Raw genomic sequence first — 12,084 nt, 5'->3', positions numbered from 1 at the left:
AACATAATACAAAATAACTTGTAGACTGCAAATTGACCGCAAGAAGCCCAAACTGATATGATATTTGATGTAGTCTGTTAATAGGTATGTTGATTATGATTGGATGACTGATGAACATACCTCGCCATGGTAGATGAGGATCTGGAAGAAGGTGTCCATGAGAAGGATGCGATCAGGAAGGATACTGCTACTGTCCAGCAACACAGGCTAGGAGAAGGAAAAGTTCTACATTTAAACCACATGTAAACAATACTAATAGCAGGATACTGAACACAGGCTAGGAGGAGAGAAACATGACACCATCTTAAACCACTGCCCTCTAAATGAAATGTCATCCTTCTAATACAGCTCCAATCAATAATACTGTTTAATGACTAAACCAGGTTGGTTGAGGTATGGGGGGGGGGTTAAGCCCAGACACCGATAGCAATGTCACAATATCGGCGTTTTCCAAAACAAATGTCACAACACACCAACTCCCATCTCAGGTACAAAAGTACTATATCTTGTATAGTGTGTTGGCGTTTTAAAGGACACAAACAGCGCAGATAGAGTGGTTCTATTTATACGTGATGCCATCTGTTTGACAAGGAGCACAGAGATAAGAAGATTACTCTTTCAATGTTCAACAGGCAGGAGTAGACAGAATATAAAGTCAGAGCCAGTGGAAACATTACATCCGCATCCCAAATGGCACCCTATCCCCTATATAGTGCACTAAGGTCAAAACTAGTGCACTATATAGGGAATAGGGTGTCATTTGAAAGGTAGCCTAGGTCTCTGCTAATCTAAAAAAAAAGAAGGAACACCTGAAGTGCCAGAAGAGTTTCACGGTTAAATGACTAAGACTAACATGCTGACCACACTGCTCGCGTTGCAAAATAAATTCACACATACATGTTATTCAATCATTGCACCCACACAGCCTGCGCGCCTCAGCGAGCATCTGCTTGGCCAGGCTCTAAAATAGTAATAGGTTCTATTTGTGACGCTCAACGCGCTGCAAGTCCGGCCTCTCCCATCTCCTCATTGGTTTTTAGGAGCATATACCCACGTGAGTCATTGAAAGATTAACTGACATTCACACTCCAGTCGGTTGTAGTAAAGCACCGTAAAGTTGGTTGCCAACCGCCATATAAAGTCCAAAGAAGTAAAAAAGATGCCAGAGGAAGGAGGAGAGATGACGAGAAAGGAATTTGGTTTACCCTTTTATGTGTGGATTAATTGTCAAAGACCTTGTGCAGTAGAGGACCTTGTGCATTTCAGGTAAAATAACAACCAATGTTTATATCCCAGGATAAATTAGCTAGCAACTGTAAGCTAGCTAGCTAAATTGCCATACATGTTTAATGCTTTTCGACCTGTCCACAAATTAAGATTGGTTCAGAGTTTTTGTTACAACCTGCGTGTTGTGATTGTGTCTGGTGTGAGGGTACAAAATCAACAGGCGCAGGCAGGTGCACGCACGCATCCGGTTTGGTCAGCATGTAAGTCCCAAATTGCACCCCATTTTCAACATAGTGCACTACGGGGTTCTAGTCAAATAGTGCACTATGTAGGGATTAAGGAGCCATTTGTGACATAACCACTGTTAAATAACTTACCCTTTTCAGAGAGGTGTGTACTACGCTGTCTGTCTGTAAGGTGTTAAAAATCACACTGTTGATATCTGCACTGAAAAAAAACGCTTGTCTGGAACACATTACTGTACTCACACACACTACACTAATTAACCACAAGGTAATCTGTTATAAAAGGACGGGGTATTTGTGCACTCTCTCTCTGTTGACCTGAGCAACACAGCTATGCTTGCAGAATGTGAGTGGGAGGGAGGTGGGAGAGTCAGAGAGATTGAGGTCTTCATAAGGCATCCATGATTTATGTTTAGAAAGAAGAAGTAAAGCACATTTTTCAATGGAAAAATAAGTGTGTGAGTGTCTGTGTGTGTGTCTGCTTATGCGTGTCTGTGTCTGTGTGTGTCGGCCTTACCTCTGGGGGCCCGTTGAAGGAGTAGGCATAGAGAATGGGTTGTATCATGATGAGAGACTGGGTCAGGTCCTGACGCATGAACTGGTGTCTGTAGTACGAGCTCTCATCTGGACTGTTGTTGAACACTTGCAGAAAGGGAGACCTTCTCAGATGGAACATAAACTGAGGGACGCAGGAGAAGCAGGTTTTAAAATGCATTCCATCATCAAGCTATAATGTGCATTTTAAAACCATTTTTATTCAAAGACTGAAACATGACTTTAAAAAATATATTTTTACCGTTAAGCTATTTATAACACATCTGTGTACTAGCTATAACTGTGTTGTTCTACTAAAGAGGCAATCAGTCATTCACCACATGATGACTTACCTGGGGATAGAGAGAAAAGGTTTCTGAGAAGCGGAAAGAGTTGGGATCATCCTTATGATAATCTCCAAACTTCTGACACTGGAAAGGAGAGAGAAAAAGGCAATGAAACTGGAGACCTACCAGAAAGTCCTTCCGGAGTCTACACTTAAAAATAAAATGCGACTTCACACTTCATCACACTACTTGAGCATGCCTGATAGCTTGGAAATAGCTACTTTCACTGGCTAGCAGTTGGAAATAATGATATTGTTACATTTCAAAATCTCCATTTTTTAAAAACCTGGTCCATTTATGAAGGCTCTGTGGAGGGGAAAATAAAGCAGCCCTCTGCCTTGACCCCTGCCAATCTTCCATGTCATGTGTTGCTCTGTCTTACCTATAAGGCTCTGGCCAAAAGTGGTGCACTATAAAGGGAATGGGGTGCCATTTGGGATGCAGACACTAGGAATAGTAGTGAGAATACGGTCTTACCAGTCGGATGAGCTGTCTATCCAGCCAGCGTAGCACGTCGGGACCCTCCTCCGTCTCAGCGCGATACACAGCCAGTCTGGCCATCAGGATGGCTGCGGCCTCCTGGTCAAATGATGCTGCAATGCTCTGGATCTGGGTCCCTGCATCTGCCCAGCTGAGAGAGGCAGAGACAGAGAGAGGAGAGAGAAACAACCTACATAAGCATTGTATATCATTTGACGTTGTAAGGTTCTCCTTTATAAGGCAAGTGATACTACCAACAAAAATCTCTACTATAGTTAGTATGGTTACATGAGTTAAATAAGGGATATGAAGGCCTCCCGGGTGGCGCAGTGGTCTAAGGCACTGCATCGCAGTGCTAGCTGTGCCACCAGTGACTCTGGGTTTGAGCCCAGGCTCTGTCGCAGGTGGCCGTGACCGGGAGGTCCATAGGGCGACGCACAATTGGCCTAGCGTCGTCCGGGTTAGGCAGGGAAGGGATATCCTTGTCTCATTGCGCACTAGCGACTCCTGTGGCGGGCCGGGCGCAGTGCGCGCTGACCAGATCGCTAGGTGTATGGTGTTTCCTCCGACACAATGGTGCGGATGGCTTCCGGGTTGGATGCGCGCTGTGTTAAGAAGCAGTGCAGCTTGGTTGGGTTGTGTATCGGCGGACACATGGCTCTCGACCTTCGTCTCTCCCAAGCCCGTACGGGAGTTGTAGCGATGAGACAAGACAGTAACTACTAACAATTGGATACCATGAAATTGGGGAGAAAAAGGAGGTAAAACAAATATATAATAAAAATAAAATAATAAGGGATATGATGTCAGATGTTTTGTTCAGGTTGCTTTGACATTGAAAAGCCTTTAAGCATAATAAGCTCTTTAAATGAGTAAGTCCACCCCAAGTAAATTGAACTGATGTTTTAAAAACAGTCTGGGACTCTGCTTATCTATACAAATTTCCACTTGCCACTGCCCTGTCACATGTTGAGCATTGTATAAACACAGATCTCATAAGGTAAAATACAATAAAATACAATAACTAACATGAATGTCAACATTGATCAAACGCCATACTGAGAGTTACATCACAGCTCAGTTAGTATCTACATAAATACACATTTAACAGTAACAACCAAGATAATCTCCTCCTCTGATTACAAGACAACAAACACACTTTGCCCTCTTTCCCTACCGCGTTGCTATGGAAACAATATGCAGATGCTGATCCATAGTGGAATAAAAAGTGGTAGATAAACCTTCATGTCTGTAGTTACTTTGAAAAGAAGATGTGAATGAAGAATCAAATCCAGATTCATATGTTTGTGTGTTTTTATAAGTTTTATGTTTTGAAGTGAGTCAAATACGCAATCTGTGTGTGTGTGTGTGTGTGCGCATGTGTGTATTTACTTTCTGGCCGTGGTGGTGACTCGGATGCGTTTCTGTCCACTGGAGTGTTGGTACTGGGTGACGTACTGGACCGCGCCTCGGCCCCCCTGGGGTATAGGTGCATTATGCTGTGTAGAGGAGACAAGAACGGTTGGTAGGATCATTAGAAAACAATTAAGAACAAGTTATCTGATTATAAATGTACACATGCACATGTTATAAAACAACGCCAAGATATGATAAATGTAAATTACCCATCTAACTAGGCTAATATAAGTGGGTGGTGCCTGTGAGTTTTTTCAAATGGTTTTCCCTGTACAAACACACATAACTGCTACTGCCTTCTAGACAACTTTCAGAACAACTGAAATAATTGGGTGATATGAGGGGGCTTAATAATTCATAATAATTCATTAATAATTCATGATTGGGAGCTTAGATCGAATTAGAGGCAAGCTCCTTACCAATAACCCCCAAAACACTCCAGAGCCAAATGGCTCATTAACTGTGCTGCAGCCATTAGAGTGGAGGAGAGGATATTGGATCTCAAGCTTCTGTTTACACAGAGAGCATCTCTCTCCCTCTCTCACTCCTCAAAAATCTAGTGCTTGAAAGTAAGTTGTTCTGGTCTGTTTTTCTTTCCCTTCCACACTCTAATAGATAGTGTATAGGAACAAGCTAAGGAAGGAAGGAACAAGCTCCAGGTTCCCTGGAGCCCCAGAGGATCGACACACACAGGATAACGTGACTTTACACGTCAGACTCTGTCCACCAGTCAGTCAGCCAGGCAAGTCAGTCAAGTCAGCCAGTCAGTGCTCATGGACTGAACCAGGCGAGAGGAGTTAGCAGCCAGCCAACCCAGGGAGGCCGTGAGGATGCCGGTGGCCCAGGTCTTTGCAGCTCTGATGGTGGTCTCCAGTCTGTTCTCCGTGTGTGGTAATGTGGTTTTATTACTGGTGGTTCTTCTTAACAAGGAGCTCCGCACCGAAACCTGGGCCCTGACCCTGAGCTTCTGCCTGAGTGACCTCGCCCTGGGTCTCTCCATCATTCCCTTCGGAGTCCACAACAGCCTGTTCAGAACGCAGGGCTACCCCAGCGACGGGCCCCTCTGCCAGGGCAGCGCCTTCCTCTACCTGCTTCTTCAGCTGGCCTCCATCCACTCCCTGACCTGGGCCACCATTGACAAGTTTACGGAGATCTGTTTCGCCCTGAGCTATAGCACCATCTGCACGTCCAGGAGGACCAGGGTGGTGCTGGTCCTGGTGTGGCTCTACGGCCTGATCAACGCAGCCTTGCCACTGCTGGGCTTCGGCCGCTACAGCTACAGCAGCACCAGGTTCCTGTGTGCCCCCAGCTTCCAGCCAGACTACAGGGGCTTCAGTCTGCTCTTCATCGTGGTCGGGATCATAGCACCCATACTCATCATGTGCTCCATGTATGCGTACATTGTGTATATTGTGAGGAAACAGGTGCGGCGAGGGACATTTGTTTGCAATGACCAGCACTGTTTTTATGTCCCTGCTAATAACTACTTCAGGAGCTCCTTAGTGATGGTGGCAACTGTGGGTGAGTCTCATTGGTGCTTAACTTTGTGAATAGTAGAGTGAAGCTATTGATTTGTTGATGTCATTTATTTCAAACAAAGCCAGGCATAAGCCTTTGATTATAACCCTTTGATGTACTCTGAGCACTGAGCACAGACACATAATAAAAGCCTTTTATGTAAGGAACAAAATGTCAAGGTCCATCAGTGGCTGTTATTCACATTTTTCTGTTGGCTACATTTATAGATGGTGAAATTCAGTCTTCTTGAATTTGTTAATATTAATGTGCTACAATAACATTACACACATAACAATTGTTATATATTTGCAAGATCCCATAAATATACCAAATAGAATTCTTGTAACGTTCCCGTAATTAGTCAAATAACTGCCGGTAAATATACTTTTCTAACGTAATTACTCTGATAATCTCCTGTCTTAATTCTCTCCCTTGTAAGTGTGCCTGCTAGTGTGCTGGCTGCCTTACATCACCACCTGTTTCTATGAGACGTTCAGTGGCCATGACCCGCCAGCAGCAGCCTCAGCCGTGGCTACCTGGCTCATCCTCCTCACCTCCGCTCTCAACCCATGGATCAACTCCATGACGCAGACGTAAGCAATAGCCAACAACTGCTCGCTGGGCGCCGATAACATGGACGTCGATTGAGGCAGCCCCTTGCACCTCTCTAATTCAGAGGGGTTGGGTTAAATGCGGAAGAAACATTTCAGTTTAAGGCATTCAGTTGTCCAACTGACTAGGTATCCCCTTTCAACTTCCCCTTAATAGCCCCAAACAAACAGTCACTCAGACAATATAAAGTCATTTCAATGCTGTGTCTCAGGAAGAATAAGGCTCAATCTTATGAAGATGTTATACCTCAATATAAAGCCACTCAATATCCTTTTGGTCCATCAATGGCCACATGAAACCAAAATCAGAGGGAATTGAGAAGTGATCAACTCCATGATTCAGACGTAAGGGATAAGCAATAGGGCTGGGACCTCACAATACTATCAAGATATTTAGGTGCCAATACAATATGTATTGCGATTCGATACTGCGACTTTATTGTGATTTGATGTTCCAAACATGGTGTAGGGCGTTCACTCACGCTCTAGAATGTAGTGAAATACAGGTCAATTCAAGAGGGTGCTACTAAATGAGGCTTTCTTTAGCCGTACATAAAATAAATCACCAGATTGTTCTCTACAACATTTAATATGCTTGTACTTAACCGTGTTGATGAAATAAGAACGTTTGCTGTGACCACTGCTAGTTTAGATCGCAAAGCTCTTTGTTGTATCTCTTCCATATTTTAGTATTGGGAGGTGGTAACATTTGGTCCAAAACACAGAAACACCTCTAATCAAAATCAACTTGATACCCTCCTCATTTTTATCTACAAATCCATGGGTTTCCATTCCTCTAACCTCAGTCAATCAACATTGAGAGGGGCTGTTTCTATGGAGATTTAAATAGAAACTCTTTTTTTGGTTCGTTTTGTGTGTGTGTGTGTGTGTGTGTGTGTGTGTGTGTGTGTGTGTGTGTGTGTGTGTGTGTGTGTGTGTGTGTGTGTGTGTGTGTGTGTGTGTGTGTGTGTGTGTGTGTGTGTGTGTGTGTGTGTGTTTTTGTTTCATCAGACAAGAGGACATTTCTCAAAAAAGTATGATTTTTGTTCCCATGTGCAGTTGCAAACCGTAGTTCTTGGCTGATTTCTTTTGATTTTTCTCATGATGTCAAGCAAAGAGGCACTGAGTTTGAAGGTAGGCCGTGAAACACATCCACAAGTACACCTCCAATTGACTCAAATTATATCAATTAGCCTATCAGAAGCTTCTAAAGCCATGACATGATTTTCTGGAATTTTCCAAACTGTTTAAAGGCAACTTAGTGTATGTTAACTTCTGACCCACTGGAATTGTGATACAGTGAATTATAAGTGAAATAATCTGTATAGTAAGCAATTGTTGGAAAAATTACTTGTGTCATGCACAAAGTAGATGTCCTAACCGACTTGCCAAAAACTATAGTTTGTAAACAAGAGATTTGTGGAGTGGTTGAAAAACAAGTTTTAATGACTCCAACCTAAGTGTATGTAAACTCCCGACTTCAACTGTACACACACACACACACACACACACACACACACACACACACACACACACACACACACACACACACACACACACACACACACACACACACACACACACACACACACACACACACACACACACACACACACACACACACACACACACAGTGCCTTCAGAAAGTATTCAGACCCCTTGACTTTTTCCACATTTTGTTACGTTGCCTTATTCAAAAATGGATGATATAAAACAAATCCTCAGTAATCTACACACAATACCCCATCATAACAAAGCAAAAACAGGTTTTGAAATTCTTGCAAATTTATTAAAAACAGAAATACCTTATTTACACAAGTATTCAGCCCTTTTGCTATGAGACTCGTAATTGACATCCTTGAGATGTTTCTACAATCTGATTGTAGTCCACTTGTGGTAAATGTAATTGATTGGACACTATTTGGAAAGGCACAGCCTGTCTATATACGGTCCCACAATTGACCGTGCATGTCAGAGCAAAAACCAAGCTATGAGGTCGAAGGAATTGTCCGTAGAGCTCAGAGACAGGATTGTGTCTAGGCACAGATCTTGGGAAGGGTACCAAAACATTTCTGCAGCATTGAAGGTCCCCAAGAACACAATGGCTTCCGTCACTAAAATGGAAGATGTTTGGAACCACTAAGACTCTTCCTAGAGCTGGCCGCCCGGCCAAACTGAGCAATCGGGGGAGAAGGGCCTTGGTCAGGGAGGTGACTAAGAACCCAATGGTCAAACTGACAGAGTTCTAGACTTCCTCTGTGGAGATGGGAGAATCTTCCAGAGAACCTTCCATCTCTGCAGCACTCCACCAAATCAGGCCTTTATGATAGACTGGCCAGACGAAAGCCACTCCTCAGTAAAAGGTACATGACAGCCCGCTTGGAGTTTACCAAAAGGCACCTAAAGATTCTCAGACCATGAGAAACAAGATTGTCTGGTCTGATGAAAACTCTTTAGCCTGAATGCCAAGTGTCACATCTGGACGAAACCTGGCACCATCCCTACGGTGAAGCATGGTGGTGGCAGCGTCATGTTGTGTGGATGTTTTTAAGCGGCAGGGACTGGGAGACCAGTCAGGATTGAGGCAAAGATGAACGGAGCAAAGTACAGAGATCCTTGATGAAAACCTGATCCAGAGCGCTCAGGACCTGACTGGGGCGAAGGTTCACCTTCCAACAGGACAACAACCATAAGCACACAGCCAAGACAACGCAGAAGTGGCTTCAGGATAAGTCTGAATGTCCTTGAGTGTCCCAGCCAGAGCCCGGACTTGAATCCGATTGAACATCTTTGGAGAGACCTGAAAATAGCTGTGCAGCAAAGCTCCCCATTCAACCTGACAGCACTTGAGAGGATCTGCAGAGAATAATGTGAGAAACTCCCCAAATACAGGTGTGCCAAGCTTGTAGCGTCATACCCAAGAAGACTCCAGGCCGTAATCGCTGCCAAAGGTGCTTCAACAAAGTACTGAGTAAAGTGTCTACTTATGTAAATGTGATATCAGTTTTTATAAGTAATAAATTAGCTAACATTTCTAAAAACATGTTTTTGCTTTGTCATTATGGGGTATTGTGTGTAGATTGATGAGGGGAAAAAAACAATTTAATCCATTTTAGAATAAGGCTGTAACGTAACAAAATGTGGAAAAAGTCAAGAGGTCTGAAGACTTTCTGAAGGCACTGTATATTATTTAGTAGGCCTATATGTAAAGTCAAGACTACATTAAGAATAGTCTGATGGATGACAATACTATCACTTGTGAATGATGTATTTATTATCACATGTGAATGATGCCCATAGTGTGCATTAAATCAAGAAACAGCGCATGCCTTTTTTTGCGACTTTTTCAAAAAGTCGCCTAGTCAAAGTCTAGACCTAATCCCAATTGGGATGTAGTGGCAGGACATGAAACAAGCAGCAAAATTCCTCCACAGCATTGTGAGAGACTGATCAACAACTACAGAAAGCGTTGTGCCAGCTAAAGGTGGCACAACCAGTTATTGAGTGTAAGGGAGCAATTACTTTTTCACACAGGGGCATGGGTGTTGCACAACTTTGTTTATGAAATATGGAATTTTGTTATTTGTTCACTCAGGTTCCCTCGATCTAATATTAGGTTTTGGTTGAAGATCTGATAACATTCAGTATCAAAAATACACAAAAGTAAAGTGAATTAGAAGGGGGACAAATACTTTTTCATGGCACTGTATAATATATAATGTTTCTACAAATCGATACTTGGGAGTCAAAATATTGAGATAAAATCATCCAAAATAATAATATGTAACTCTAGGATTTTTTCCAACAACACTTACAATCAATATCCCAAACAGTCCTTCAATAATATAGTGAGTAGTTCTCTCTCTCATTCAAGAAATATAAAGAATGAGGCTCAATCTCGTACAGGTGATATGAAGTCCCCTCAATAGCCAATTGAAACAACTCCTGATGGAATTGAGAAGCTAGCTCCAGAACATTTCTAAATGATGACTGTTATGAGGGGGAAAAGCTGAGCGCTTGAGATTATGAAATGAGCTTCTCAGTGTTGGAGCAGAGATGTAGAGCCGATGAGGCCGAGCGGCTGGCTACACTGCATTGTTGGTTATTTTCTCTACCCCTCTCTCTCTAAATTCAATCTCACTCACTCACTCACTCCCTCTCCCATCCCTTTCTCCCTCCCTCTCCCTCTCAGGCGCTACAGAGCGGCTCTGCGGAAAAGCCTGAATAAAATACGACGGCTGTTCCAGCGCCCTCTGAAGAACTCCTGCCCACAGAGCACCGCCATCCAACTTGAGATAGTGAGCCAAGATCACCACCATCACAACATCTCCAACCCATCACTCTTGTCAGAACCCAACTCCAAAACAGGGTCACCAGAGGCCAAATCCATGTCAGAGGTGACTATGGAGGATGGTGAAGACACTATGGACACTACACTAGGCCAAGACTCTGTCACTGTGGAGCCATCTGGAAAACTAGCCTGACTACAGACTAAAATACAGACCAACTACAGACTTAATTTTATGAATCCCAGGACTCCCTGAAAAAAAAGTGGCAATTGTTACTGAGTGAACAAAAAAATGAATGAATGAAATACAATACAGGTTGAGACTAAACACCAGAGAAGGACCATATGAAGGATCATTGTGGCGACAGGATGCAACAGACGGACAGTCTCTAGTATGACCAATGGGATTGTGACACTTGTGTCTTAAGTGGATCTATACACAAAGACCGCCATACCAGCGATCTTATTTGTTCTGTTTCTAACTAAAAATGTTAGCTTACAATGCACATTGTACAGTCAATCAGGGACATTGGACCATTGTCTTTTTGAACTACAATGTTGAACTACAATGTTTGAACTAGATTGCAAACTGTACTAAACTGTACATATACAGACATTACTGTCTGTCCAAATGTGTTCTTCCTCAATAATTATACCTATGGCAACACTGTCTATCTAAAATCATTGAAATGTAATCTTTCATTTTATCATAACGGGATGTATTGGATTAAAATGAATGTGAACATCTCAATTACATTTATAGATCCATCCTATACTACTGTATGTTTCATAAAGAGGCCATAGTGGTTTAATATATGAGCACACCATCTGGTGGCATAGTGATGCTGTTGCACCACTATCTAGTACCTCTGACCAGCCCAGTACAGCAGTGGAAGAGATCATTATGGAACAGTACCCTCTATGGTGGTGCAATCAAATTCACTGAGTCTTTGGCACAAGTGGAACATTGCTCTGTGGATCACCTAATCTCAGATTACTGTGATATAAAAATGACTACTCAGAAACCTTGCCAATATAAAGCGTTTAACACAAAATATGGTAACATTACACAAAATATGGCAGTTATTGCCAAAAGTAGCTTAGTGATCACAATCCAGAGTGTGTAATATGAAGGCATACCTGATTGACCACCTCAAAGTACACTGCCAGAGTGGTGTTATGGTCAAGACCACATATCTTCCATTGAGATGTGCCCCCTGTTCCAATTTCCTTTAAGGAAACAAACAGAAGGAGATCAGTATCAGAACAACATTGTTCTAGAAGGGATCAGAAACAGAGCGACGTTGATACATCTCCTTCGGCAGAGATTCAGGACACACAATATTCTGGATTAACAACTACAGTTACAAAAGTGTTGACCGGTCAAAAGTACATTATTAGTATATTATTATTATTAT

At 42.7% G+C, this 12,084-nt stretch overlaps 2 protein-coding genes across 2 annotated transcripts in view; one reads left to right on the top strand and one right to left on the bottom strand.

Moving 5' to 3' along the window:
- LOC124046639 (protein transport protein Sec23A) overlaps positions 1-12,084 on the bottom strand; it is a 41,764-nt gene that overhangs the window by 12,107 nt on the left and 17,573 nt on the right. The window contains exons 10-15 of the mRNA XM_046367249.1: positions 11,807-11,896; positions 4,226-4,332; positions 2,831-2,984; positions 2,360-2,437; positions 1,990-2,151; positions 121-207 (exon numbers count right to left, since the gene is read on the bottom strand). Coding sequence (XP_046223205.1) covers positions 121-207; positions 1,990-2,151; positions 2,360-2,437; positions 2,831-2,984; positions 4,226-4,332; positions 11,807-11,896 — 678 coding nt within the window. The remainder of the gene's footprint in view (positions 1-120; positions 208-1,989; positions 2,152-2,359; positions 2,438-2,830; positions 2,985-4,225; positions 4,333-11,806; positions 11,897-12,084) is intronic.
- Positions 4,071-11,547, top strand: LOC124046638 (adenosine receptor A3). The gene is made up of 2 exons (XM_046367248.1): positions 4,071-6,360; positions 10,571-11,547. Exon 1 carries the CDS (start codon positions 5,080-5,082, stop codon positions 5,797-5,799), a length of 720 nt encoding a protein of 239 aa, XP_046223204.1. The 5' UTR covers positions 4,071-5,079; the 3' UTR covers positions 5,800-6,360; positions 10,571-11,547.

Source organism: Oncorhynchus gorbuscha, linkage group LG10, assembly GCF_021184085.1.
Source record: "Oncorhynchus gorbuscha isolate QuinsamMale2020 ecotype Even-year linkage group LG10, OgorEven_v1.0, whole genome shotgun sequence".
NCBI lineage: Eukaryota > Metazoa > Chordata > Actinopteri > Salmoniformes > Salmonidae > Oncorhynchus > Oncorhynchus gorbuscha.
Note: the sequence above shows the minus strand (reverse complement) of the source record. Positions and strands in the feature narration are given on the sequence as shown.

Coding starts and splice junctions, on each gene's coding strand:
- LOC124046638 (XM_046367248.1), top strand. CDS start 5,080: ATGCCGGTGGCCCAGGTCTTTGCAGCTCTGATGGTGGTCTCCAGTCTG.